The sequence below is a fragment of the Harpegnathos saltator genome, unplaced genomic scaffold, assembly GCF_003227715.2.
Source record: "Harpegnathos saltator strain DR-91 unplaced genomic scaffold, Hsal_v8.6 scaffold536, whole genome shotgun sequence".
NCBI lineage: Eukaryota > Metazoa > Arthropoda > Insecta > Hymenoptera > Formicidae > Harpegnathos > Harpegnathos saltator.
In genome coordinates, this window is record NW_020230356.1 from 902337 (window position 1) to 914847 (window position 12511).

At 43.9% G+C, this 12511-nt stretch overlaps 1 protein-coding gene across 2 annotated transcripts; it reads left to right on the forward strand.

The window, feature by feature from the left end:
- The first annotated feature begins 1041 nt into the window (after positions 1-1041).
- LOC105188084 (progestin and adipoQ receptor family member 3) lies at positions 1042-12279 on the forward strand. Of its 2 annotated transcripts, none has more exons than XM_025303182.1 (8): positions 1042-1377; positions 5391-5573; positions 8193-8356; positions 8517-8673; positions 8780-8932; positions 10209-10488; positions 10646-10810; positions 11277-12279. In XM_025303182.1, the coding sequence occupies exons 2-7, from the start codon at positions 5427-5429 to the stop codon at positions 10783-10785; spliced, it is 1041 nt and encodes a 346-aa protein (XP_025158967.1). In that variant the 5' UTR covers positions 1042-1377; positions 5391-5426; the 3' UTR covers positions 10786-10810; positions 11277-12279. The 2 variants fall into 2 exon arrangements, with proteins under 2 accessions (XP_025158967.1, XP_011147662.1); XM_011149360.3 differs by having other exon boundaries at positions 1047-1377; positions 8196-8356.
- Positions 12280-12511: the final 232 nt, after the last annotated feature.

The window sequence follows — 12511 nt, forward strand, 5'->3', positions numbered from 1 at the left end:
GGTATCGCGACATGTCTCGCGTTATATGGTTCTCGTATTTCCTGCCGTTCAAATCTAACCGAAGACTCGCATGATAATTGCTTCAGCAAATTCCTCGACAGAAAATATTGCAGCCACGTTTTTCGAACTTCTTTAAAAACGCTTCAGCTATTTCGTATATCTTTCTGAATTCTCGAATATAAACTGTGCGGCTACTCTCATGTGAAAGTAATGCAAAATAAAATGGCGCGATCTGCGGTCTTACCTGTCCTAAAGATACTCTTAAAGGTTCCATTATTCATTGCGTTTTGTTAATTCTTATCTCGTCGATACTCTTTATTCTGCGACGACAGAAGAAAAAATAAATAATAAAGTGCTTATTAAAACTGTAATATTAAAATCAGATTGATTTTAAAAATAGTGCATATAAAGCAGCACGACGTATGAATTTATGTACGCAATGATCGAGTTGTTACATTCGGGTGATCGAAACATAAAAGTGGATAACTCGCAGACATGTATCTCAACGTATCTCATAAAAATTCAAAATGCTACTTTGTTTTAGGACAAATCCGTAACAAGTACGAAAAGTACGAAACGAAGCTTACGAAAGAGAGCCGTACAAAGACAAACGAAATATGCGAGAGACACAGAGAGAAATATTCGAATAATCGCAATAAAGCGAGAAGTGCAAAACGAAGGAGTTTCCAAAAACCAACCCCCCCCCTCCTCCTCCTCCTCCTCACAAGAAGGCAAACATAAAAATACAAAGAGAAATATCCAAAAATAACGGGCATGTATCGCCGGCGTAAAAATCAGATCGTTCCGTTCCGCGAGAAACTTATAGTCAGCTGATTAGAACTAGAAATGATTGCAGTCATCGCATACTCGGTGTCGCTTCCTCATGTATCGCCAAGTGTTTGCAAATCGGTATTGCGATAGTATGCAGGCCTCTCGGTTGATCGGCCGATCCTGAGTGCACAGAAACGCGGTACACTCGCCACTCGCACTGTCCGAGCAGTGAAAGTGTGACGCGTGTTTGCCCCTCTTCGCGATCGTAACGTGTGAAGTGCTCCTCACGCAGGATCCGCTGCTAGAGCGCGATCCTGGCTGAGACGTCGTGGCCGTCTCTCCGCCGTCGCCAGGTCGCCACCACCGTCGCCGCCGCCGCCGCCGCCGCTGCTGCCGCCGCCGTCGCCGCTGCCGTGGCCGCGGTCGTTTCGTGATCCGGTGGCGATCCACTGCCAGTGCTTTGCTCACCGCGCTCGGTGCGGTCGATCAGAATCGCGACCTAGACGCGGCGGAGATTCGCACACGCATCTAGTACGCCGATGCACCGATAGACGACGACGTCGATAAAGCCTCCGTTTCTTCGACTGCCGATCCGCTCTCCTCGAGGTACGTGATCACCCGAGTATGTTCGTCTGAGTGCGCAGATCAGAGTGCGATTAAGTGCGAAGAGTTGCCACTCTTTTTTCCTTCTCCGAGAGAACGAGATTTTGCCGTAGTCATGCTTGATGTATTCTCTCGGTAGAAAGAAACATGTGCATTTATTACTGTTATAAACGCTCGCGTTCTACACGCGAGCGAGGTATCACGGTAGACGGTAGACGGACAACGGAAACGAAACATTATTTTTAATTTGGCGTCTTCTCGCAATACTCCGCGATGCGGATAATTACGTTAATGATGAGAGACGAGACGACACGTTTTCTCGAGAAGAATCAGCGTAAACTTTCTTTTATTTTCCCCCAATATTTGATATCAATTGACAACAGAGGAGAGAACTCGTGCACTTGCAGAAATCATAATACACATTTAAACTCGCATTCTGGAGCGAGGTTGGCACCTAAATAATTGAATGAAGCAGTAGCAAACAAACCCTGTGCCAAAGTTGACACCGGCCGCACACTTCGCTCGATGATTTCAACTTTATTTGCGATATGGCTCTCTCTCTCTCTCTCTCTCTCTCTCTCTCTCTCTCTCACCCTACGATAGTAATAGAACTTTGCCCCTGCAAATCGGAGGAAGTGACCTGGAGCATAGCATTGATGAATGATTTAATTTCACTAACGCGATCGCGAGTTGGCAGCCTAACTTGTGCGTTTGAATCGCATTATAATACGTACGTGATAGCGAAGCGTGACGCGCACAGTCATATTAAATGCATATCCTACCGTTATCAATCGCAATCGGAGAATCGAAGATCCCACATGCAACAGCGATCAGAGGAATAGCTATTGTGCTCCGTATATATAGCTATAGCTGCTCCGTTTAATTCTCGATTAAGCGCTTATCGATTTGACGGATGAGGCAAATTTTCGCGCCAATTAGACATTTGTTGCGGTCGATGACAGATCGATGTAGAATTTACCTCACTGCGATACGGCAATTTTGATCGATCGTAAGCGTCGCGGGGCGTGAGATCGTTTTATTGTATGTTCTTATCTCTACTGTGCTTTTGTTCTTGATATTTTTTACCTGGCGATAATAGTATATTTTATTATACGACATTTGAGATATCATTCAATCGTATCGACAAAGTAGCGACATGAACGAAGCTCACGCGTTCCAAAGTACACAGGTGCGAGCGCGTGTAAGAATTTCTGTTAAGGAAGCAACTTCACTGGCAGCGATCTTACGTATAAATTTGAAATTTATTTATATATCATATGCTCGACATTTCTGTAATATTCAACAAACAAATCATCGACAGCTTTTCAATCGAGAGCCAAAGTAAGCCGCGATATTTCTTCATTGTGAAGTAAACGCGAAGTCGCATTGCCAATCGCTTTTGATCTTTATATTTTCTACTATGATAAGTTTACCATATACAATGTCCTATTTATATAACAAAAGAGATATCAGTTAGTGCACGTCAACAAAGTGCATGACGTGAAGCGACATGAAGAACGTTTATAGGTATAAAATTACACGAGTGCGAGCGTACGCTAGAAGCATATCTACTGAAAAAAGCAATTTCGTTGGCAACCTCACGCAAAAATGTTGGAAAAACTGTGTGTACAAAGCAATTTCAAGAGTGGAAGATTTATTTATATACTATAGATCTCGATATTTCTGCAATTCATCAAACGAACCACCGACTTTTTAATCGAGAATCAAAGTAAACCGCGATATTTTCCTGACATAAAACGAGTAAAGTATAAAATATAATCGGTCGACTTTGCTGCATATCATATTTTTGCAATTTAATAACCGTTTGAACGTCATTCATTACTCATTTATGCATAAATTATTCTTTTTTCATAGTTACCTCAGAATAAATATTTTTCGCTCCTTAGCGAAAACTCAAATTAAGCATTCAGTTCAGCTCGATTCTTTCAAAAAATGAAAGAGTTTGTCTTTCTGACGAGTACAAATATAAAAATAGATTGTTCCAAGAGTGATACATCGATAAAGGCCTGATATTAATGAGTTCGAGATTAATGAGATCCATCTTCCGCTAATTGTTTTTCATTAATCTCGCAGATTGGTGAAAAATGATCCTTATGAAAATATATATTACCTAGTTTCCGTTTACGGATATATAAGCATTACGCATAAATTTCACATATATTATTTATCAATGTATCGCATGATATTGCATCAAATGCGCATGAAATGAACGAAATCGATGCTCCGACGGCGGAACGGTAGAAAATTTCGTTAAGAAACACAATTATACAGATCGTTACGCACACATGCGCTTTGCCACATGTAATAATGGTGAAAATAATATTAACTGCGCGATCGTACTTTTCACCGGGTGTAGACGTACGATCTCAACGGATTCCAAGGAGCGACTTCGACTTTCTCGTAGATTAGACGTCGCGTGACGTAGAGAGAGTGAACAGCAATCTCTTTCCTCTCTTTCGCGATGCCCAGATAAAAAGCCAACTAGGACATCGCGAATCTCGGGGCACATTTACTGTTTTTGCCTACTCCTTGAATGCTCGCGCGTGTATCAGCGGCCTCACACGTTCCCAATTTACCTTGGCAATCTTGCCGACCGGAGACCTGGTACGCAAAAGTCGCATATCAGTCCGTCGCTGTGTGTCCGGTCCGGCCGCGAGATTTCTAATCGCTCAATTTCGAGCAGCACTTCCTCGAAAGTTAACCTATCGGTCGCTTCTTCGTCCGGGTGCAAGTAAATTCGTCTCCAATTAGGCCATCTCGCATTTCGCACTTTACGACGGTTCTTGCCTTGCCTTTCGTTCGCGCGAACAAGGGCAGTCTCCTTTTGCGAGAAAGTTACGCGCTATGCGCCGGCATCGCGCGAAACAGTAAATTGCAATTCGGACTTTCCTCGTCGAGAGGCTCCGCGGAACATGGATGGCGAAAAATGTAGAACACCTTGCGGGCCACGAGCGAGATGTCATAGGAGAACGGCTGCAGCAATCAGAGAGTAGAGATGTGCGAACTATTCGAATCCGAATCCGAATCCCTATGGTTCGAGTCCGAATAATTCGAAAATCTCGAATCGCGAAGATTCGAATACGAACCAAATATATTAGCGTTTGTGCGTATCAGTTATAAAACGGGCCATCTGGGCCTGTACATTTGAACCCTTAACTTATTTTTAATTAATTACTAATTAATAATGTTTAATTACCGTAATTAACCTAACTTATAATTAATAACTTAATTATAAATTACTATAAATATTTAAATACATATTTCATTTTAAGATAATATTACAATATTAATATTCCCTTTCATTTCAAAATCTTCCATTATTATTTGCACGTTTGATATTCATGTTAAATTTTTTAATGGTTCGATTCGATTTGATTCGAATTCGAGTGAAATTTCATAGATTCGATTCGATTCGATTCGATTCGAATTCGAATTTAAAAAATGAGATTCGATTCGATTCGATTCGACATAAAAATTCTTGATTCGCACATCTCTATAAGAGAGTAGGTTACTTAACCGAAGCAATCGATATAATTCTCACTCCTGCTCTTTCACCGGTCTCTTCCTCAATATCGGCTAATGATAAGCCACGTGATAACGTACAAGCGAATATAAACTGCATAGCAATATCTGCCCCCTAAAGGATATCCTTGATATTTGCGCACAAGCGTTTATTCATTTATGCATGTATTCCGAAGTAATCCGTATGCGACAAACCTCGGGTTTAATCAAGCGAATGCATTACTTCCATTGTGATTTTCATTCTTCTCCGATTTGATTCCGGCCCCATTTTCAATTTCAGATCGCTCGTTTCAACGAAATCCTACAATTTTTATATTTAACAGCGTTAACCGTCGTCACTTCCGCTAACGTTCCTCCACCTGCGCCTCCACCTCGGGTCTCGCGCGAGTCTCGTTTGATAGCACAACGAGTTGTTCACCGCGACCGTCGCTGCGTACGACTGTCTGCAATCACTCCGTCATTATGTCTTTCAGGAAGCAGGTGTCGCACAAAAGGTCCACGCTGCTTCAATGATGAAACTACTTGCGGGTGTAGAGGAGGTTAGCGACCACTGTGAAAAAGAGTCCAATAATGGCCAAGTGCATAACAATAATAGTCATGAAAAGCAATCTCCAACGGAATTGGCGCAAGAAGCAAGCAAGCCGCTCGTCAACAAGGTCAGTCAACGTTCGTTTATAACGTCTCTTCCTCTCTCTCTCTCTCTCTCTCTCTCTCTCTCTCTCTCTCTCTCTCTCTCTCTCTCTCTCTTTCCTTCTCTTTCTCTTTCTCTTTCTCCTTCTCCCGCGAGGAGCTCGACTCGAGGAAAGATTTGGATGAAATCAGAGACACCCGCGAGATGTCTGAAACGTAAGGATGAAGTTCGAGGCGACGAAGAAAGAGCGTCGGAGAAAATGGAAATGGGTTCGTACTTTCCGAATGAAAGGCGTACGATTGCGAGTTGCCGGCGCTTGCGCTCGCGAGTTTGACATGCCGCTGCGGATATCGGCTACAAATGGTACACTTTGCGGAAAAGCCGCGTGCAATCAATAGCTCGAATTCAAAGACGGTAGCGTATAGGACGTTACAATCGACGTGCTCCATTTCTTTTCAGCTTGTCGTTCCGCTTCCGTTTTGCAAAATGCGACAGACACACGCGACTGCTTCTTTCTAGGCTACGCAATGATCTCTGTAATTTTGCACCTCTCCTTTTCCCGCGCGCGCGCGCAAGTGTGTGTGCTAGCGGCTAAACAGAACTATAAGTCTCGTGTCTCCGACGTCGAAACCGGGCGTTTTGAAGTTCAGGTCGCGCCGGAAGTGAGCCGCCGTACGGCGAGGCGGGGGCGATTCTGCCTTGCGGCGGACACGGCGTATGCACACAGTGATCCGTGGATAAATACAAAGGAGCAATCCGCTGATAATCGCGAGCGGCTGCGCGGCGGCTGCTCGCCGCCGTGCACAGAGGAAGTAACTCGCGCAATTAGATCGCAGCTAGAACCTGCATTACTCGCCGATTACTCCTATTGTAGCGGGCGACCGGTGATCGCCCGAATGGCCGTCGTTTACATGCCAACGACGGGAATCGATTTCGCTAACCGCAGACCCTCCGGCACCGAGAGGAAAGCAGACTGCGTAAACTTGACACACTCGGATGAAAGGCAGGTCCCGTTGTGGCCTACTTACCGCTTTTGTATCTTCCCAACATGTAGTATGACTGAAACGTTCTTGCGTTCGTGCAATCTTCGATGCGAGCGCGAGTCCGCTCGCGGCTCGCAGCACGAGGAGTATATCCTACATCGCATTCACTCATTCGTCGCTCGCGGTCCTTCTCCAATTTATTCGAATGACTTTCTATCCTTCGGTCGGTGCGTTCACCCCGGCAGTTACACCGATCTACGACATAACGGACAGTGTTATCCGCGTTACGCCGACAAGTCGGCCATTTGCTACGTCGAGTGTCTTACGATTCCCAGAACGGGGATCAATCGAGCGTTGTGTATGTATTAATATATGTAACGCTCTCGATTCATCTCGCGCGGCTACTTCCCGGAGCTGACATCGTTTGTGCGCGCGCGCACGCGCGCACGGAGAAATTTCTTCCAATTTTATACTTATTCATTTCTATTTTTGTCTGTATTAATTTATAATCATGGAGAAACTTGTGAGTTTTGCGGACGAGTATTGGAAAAATATTTCAGCGGAAGACGCGAACGTTTGGATATTTGTAATTTTCGTTTCCCCTCCTGACTATAGATAGTCAACGCAGCTTCGTTGGCACATTGAAATCACGGCTGTGTTATTGTTATTGTTATTTAACGTGGGGATTACAGTTAGCGACGAAGAGGCAACTTTGGTTTTGCGATAGACGTGGAGTTGTGCCATGCGAGGGCGGCATTCTCCTTTTCTAATAATTACATCAGGTACTCCGAGAAAGACCGCATTGTGTCGTAAAGTCGTCCTATTGTTAGAACGGCGAGTTTACATTGCTGAGGAATGTTACCAACGAAAGCGACGAAAGCATCGTTTGGAATACCGGGAACGCGATGAAATGCTATCGTGTCCGCGTCTTACGCAAGACATTTTTGCGCGAATTACTGAGATTCTGATTACGCGCAAAGTAAAGAAACCTTCGGCATTATCGTGAATATTAGAGTATTTGCGATTCGCGGATGTGGTCAATACGTAAGCACAAATTTCCTATAAATGAATTTCCCACAGGCACCTCTTTTCTCCTTTGCGTCTTTGCTCCTGCGTAATTTGCCGTACAACCGAATAGTCACATGACACGATTATGCAAGCCTTAAAAAATTGATGCCGCGCGACTTACGCGTATTAGCGCATCGTATTTTTCATACATTTTTTTATGGACGTACTTTTTGCGTAATTCGCTTCACGTAAATGCTTTACGTAATTTCGCAACGTTGGCGAGATAAGTCGGGCTGAGGACAAACGAGTAACCTGTGTTAGCTGTGTTAGCGTTTGCTAACCTAGGAGTAAATAAAAATTGTTTACTGCCCAATTAGTATCTCGATTAAAAACTTCAATAAGCCATACTTAAAATTCAATACCGCAAAATCACATTTTGCTTCGCATAGCGATGCCGCTGATTCGCCGCTTGATTCACCCGAGGAACTCTTCACCTCAGGTTTCTTCGTCATCTCGGGCTTCTCGTTATTACATGAAAATTATCGGCATACTATGACATGAGACATCCTCCGAGGGGGGGGGGGGGGCTTTCTTTAGATTTTTACGTTTTTTGACACGATGAATGCGTTTCCACCGACTTTCCACTTTTGAAGCAGGCATGCGACGACTTTACGGCCGAGAGGAAAGTTACGCCGGAGGAGGAAGGCAAGTTGCGACGATTGCTCCCGTTCGAGGAGGCGCCCGAGCATCTTCGGCACAACCCTTATATACGGAGTGGCTACCGCGGCTACTTGACCACCAAGCTGTGCCTCGAGAGGTTGAGTCTGACACATATCTTAACTATCCGCGATAAACGGCGGCGCGTCGGGTTACAGCTTTTGCAAAACAAGAAACAGAGAAAACAGAGACAGTGATGAATTGTCGAACGTGCGCAAACGCAACGGCGACGTACTTGACGAGAACATTGCGTGTTTTAGCATATTTTGGTGGACAAACGAGACCGTGAACATATGGAGCCACATCTTCGGCTGGATGCTCTTCTTCGGTCTGACCCTGTACGACCTTTGCCTGCTGAACATTCACGCGCCCTTCAGCGACAAGCTGATCGTGTCTCTGTTACTTCTTTGTTTTCAGGTAAAAAGCGACCACGCACGCTAATGTATATACGTACTCGTTGCGTGATAAGACACACACACACACACACACACACACACAGATGAATAAACGAAGTATGCCTTAGGTATGCATGATCCTCTCTTCAGTGTACCACACATTCTCGTGCCGAAGCGAGAAGGATTATTGGTGCTTCCTGTCCTTCGACCTGTTCGGCATCGCCTTGAGTATGCTGTCGATCTACATGTCGGGTGTTTACTACGCCTTCTGGTGTCACAAGGTGAAGCGCACACTGCGTCAGCTGTCTTGACGAAATTCTCCGGCACGTTTAATCCTTTCACTGCTGACGACGCCTGTAACCATCCGGCGAAATCGTTTACCGCGAGCTATCGGTGTCAATAGGCCTTTCGTACAACCGCGCGAATACAGCTTATTAATTTAGCTGATCCTGCAAAGTAAATTCCATTATTTTTGCCACCCCGCTTGCTGCTACCAGCTTGTCGGGTTGGCCTGTAATTGGAATCGCCGGCAGCGAAAAGATTAATTTCGAGGAATTACGAAACCGCGAGCTGAAAGATTCAAGATCGATCTTGCGAAATCTTTCAAATTTATTTGCAACCTTCTTAATCGTTGTCTCGGAAACTCTCTGTGTTATAAATCTTGCAGCCGTGATATTTGTGCAACCAATATTTATGTTGTTGATTCATATAATCAAGCAGCCAATCGTACCATCAAACAGCTTACTCTCTAAATTTCTTACAGTGAAATCTCATTCGAGACGAGTGGAGATTCAAAGTGGGAGCAAAATGAATGTCACAATCAATCAGAGTGAATTTGCGACGTGATGACGTAGGTCAGATTCACTTTTCGATTTTGTACGATTTTGTACGAATATATCCACTCGACAATTTAGAACGGAGTATGAATTCACTCACGTATGAAGATAAAACCATCCGAATTCAAGTGAAGGCTATACTCTACTTTTCGGATGAAATTTCTCTTTGAGAAGTTTAGAGAGCAAGTACCCAGTTGAGAACTGAGCCAGAACTGAGCCAGAACTGAGTTGTCGGGACGACATCATTTTGACGCCGCTGATATTGAAAGATTGGCCGACTCGAAGTTTGCAGTAAAATTTCGACTTTCTCGGCAACAAAATGTTGCGCGTATATATGTAGAGTTTAATGAGTGTTTGATATATTTTTCATTATTTTACTTGTATATATATTATTTGACATACATAAACTTACATCTTCAGATTTTTCGTTCAGAGTTCAAATCGACGTCGTATCGATGTCGTTTGGACATTTAATTTGTATAGATTTACAACAGACTTATAAGTCACTGTTATCCGTCTTTCTGTACACGCAACTCTTGTCGCTGGAAAATGCCGAGTTTTGGGCGCACATTTCGAACGGACAACTTTCGACGCAACGGCGTGTCATCTTGACGAGTGATTTCTAGCCGTGCGATTAATAACGATATTTTAAACGATGTGCCGAGATTTGTATAAATCGACGGGAGATTCGCACCGCCTCGAATCGCTCAACTTTTTCCAGGAGCTGCAGCGATTCTACCTGGTGACCGTGCTCGCGATCTTCATATTCGCGATGGTGCTGCAAATCCCCAAACTAAACGTCGACGGCAACATCAAGCTGGCCGTGTTCGTCAGCTGGGCGGTATATGGAGTGTTGCCGACGCTGCATTGGACTGTAGCGATGGGTGGCTTAGAAAATCCAATCGTTAGGATGCTCATTCCAAGAGTGATAGGAATGTACATTATCAACGCGACAGCGTTTACGTTTTACCTGCTCAAGATACCCGAACGTTTTTGCCCAGGTAATCATTTTTCTCGAAACTGCTGTTCGCTCTGCTGGCGATAATGCCGGTTCTAATCGCAATGTATTATTAGAACTAAACGTTGAACGCGTTGTTGTTAAGCGCTTTGTATTATTGTTGAACAATAACGCTATGTGTTCGTTGCTTACGACCATAGGCTGGGTGGACTACATTGGTTCGTCGCACCAGTGGTGGCACGCGCTGGTCGTGCTGGCCCTTTATTATTGGCACAACACTGGAATGCTTTATGTGGAGTACAGAATGAATCATGGATGTCCGAGCAGTACGACATTGTGACATACGGATTCCGACGACCAACCAGGTACGCGCCAGGAAATAACGCTCGTAATTCAAGTAGTTATAGCCGCCCGCGGCGGCGACACTGACACGCCGCATTTACCCGCGCGCAACATTACATACACCTTCGTAACATATGCCGGCATATGAAATCGTATCACCAGACTTAAGAACGATCAATATGCTCTCATTTAACGCTGGGAGGGAGAAAGCAAAGTATTGACATTACGTCGCGACAGAGCTGCCCAAGTTTTTCAAAAGAGGCCAAGGGAAGAGAGGAATCGGTCGCAAGGATTGGTAATTTTCCAAACAAGAAAAAATAAAGAAAATGACAGGACGAAATGGCGAGACGGCGCGATCAAACGTGTGGGAATCGCAAATACAGTGAGGCGATTTAGTGGCAACAAATAGCCGAATTACCGAAATGAACTTGAGAGATTGAAAAGTCTCTCTCTGTCGCATTCTGTTAATCAATGAACATTCTGTTACAGAGTCTATCCTGGCGATGCAGTGCTCCTGCGTGCCAAAGGCGGATGCATGGTCGTCGTGGGTGAAAGAACTGCCGTTTTACGGTATCCTGAAGAACGCGTCTTGCGAAATAAAAAATCCACTGCGAGTTTATGCGCACCGGTAGTCTTGACATGTTTGCCTTTAGGAAACATATGTTGCAATCTTGGGGTGGGATGATAATCGCTGGGTAAACGCGCAATTCGCGATATCTCACGCGCTCTGCTCTATTTATATTTATTCGGCATCATTATTTATGCATTCGTTTCGAAGGGAAGACACTGGTTCCATTCTAAACCGCCCTGTTTCCTTCGTAGTCTCTAATATTAGCAAAATTGAACAGCAAAGTCCAATACGACGAGCCGCTCTACAACCGAGCCGCTTAAATAAAAATTAATTCTTCATTCCAGAAATAAATTCATTGAATTTAATTATAGATTACTGAGGATTGAGACCGAAGAAAAATGGTATAATGTATAAATTGAGGTCTTTCAGATTAAATTTGTGCAGATATATTTGATATCAATCAAATTTGATATCAAACAAGCTTCAAGGTATATACAATCAAAACGCAATGTTTCTCACCTTTTTTGCTTGCTCCTGCTGGGTTTAACGCGAGCCTAAGGGCCAGAGCACAGACTTCTGCATAACGCATAATACACAACGCACAAGAGAATCAAACCAATCAGAGTTCTTCATTTCTGTCCTGAGGAGGGAAATGAAGAAAACGAATTGGTTTATTCTCTTATGCGTTGTGTATTATGTGTTATGCAAAAGCCTGTGCTGTTGCCCTTAATCTTTGAATTCCATTTTTATTTTATATTTCTGTTATGTTCCACGCGCGGTAACTAGTGCCTTTTGAAACGTTCGATACGCACCGACGAGTCCGGTGTTTCGACTTGTTTTCGAAAACATTGTTAGACATATTGGGACATGGGACTTTTATTCCTGACACGAAAGCGAACATTTCCTTCGTCGCTTTCGATGGAGGATATTTATGCGTTGCGTAACATCGACAATTAATTCATCGCACGGACGACACGAATGACCCCATTTGCAGTGCAGCCAAAGTCAAAATACTTGACAACTCGAACTTGACAATGAAATCAATTTTTGTTATTCCGCTATTTCCGCTATATAACCGTCGCTATTTTTTGGCGCATGTTTCTGGAGATCGAATGCGATAAATGAGAACACAGTAAACGTGAATATTCAAGAG

Excerpts from the sequence above, each read along its gene's own strand:
- LOC105188084 (XM_025303182.1), top strand. The coding sequence starts at position 5,427 with ATGATGAAACTACTTGCGGGTGTAGAGGAGGTTAGCGACCACTGTGAA. Across the intron at positions 8,674-8,779 it reads TGTTACTTCTTTGTTTTCAG|GTATGCATGATCCTCTCTTC; the intron begins GTAAAAAGCGAC and ends AGTATGCCTTAG. Across the intron at positions 10,489-10,645 it reads ACCCGAACGTTTTTGCCCAG|GCTGGGTGGACTACATTGGT; the intron begins GTAATCATTTTT and ends TTACGACCATAG.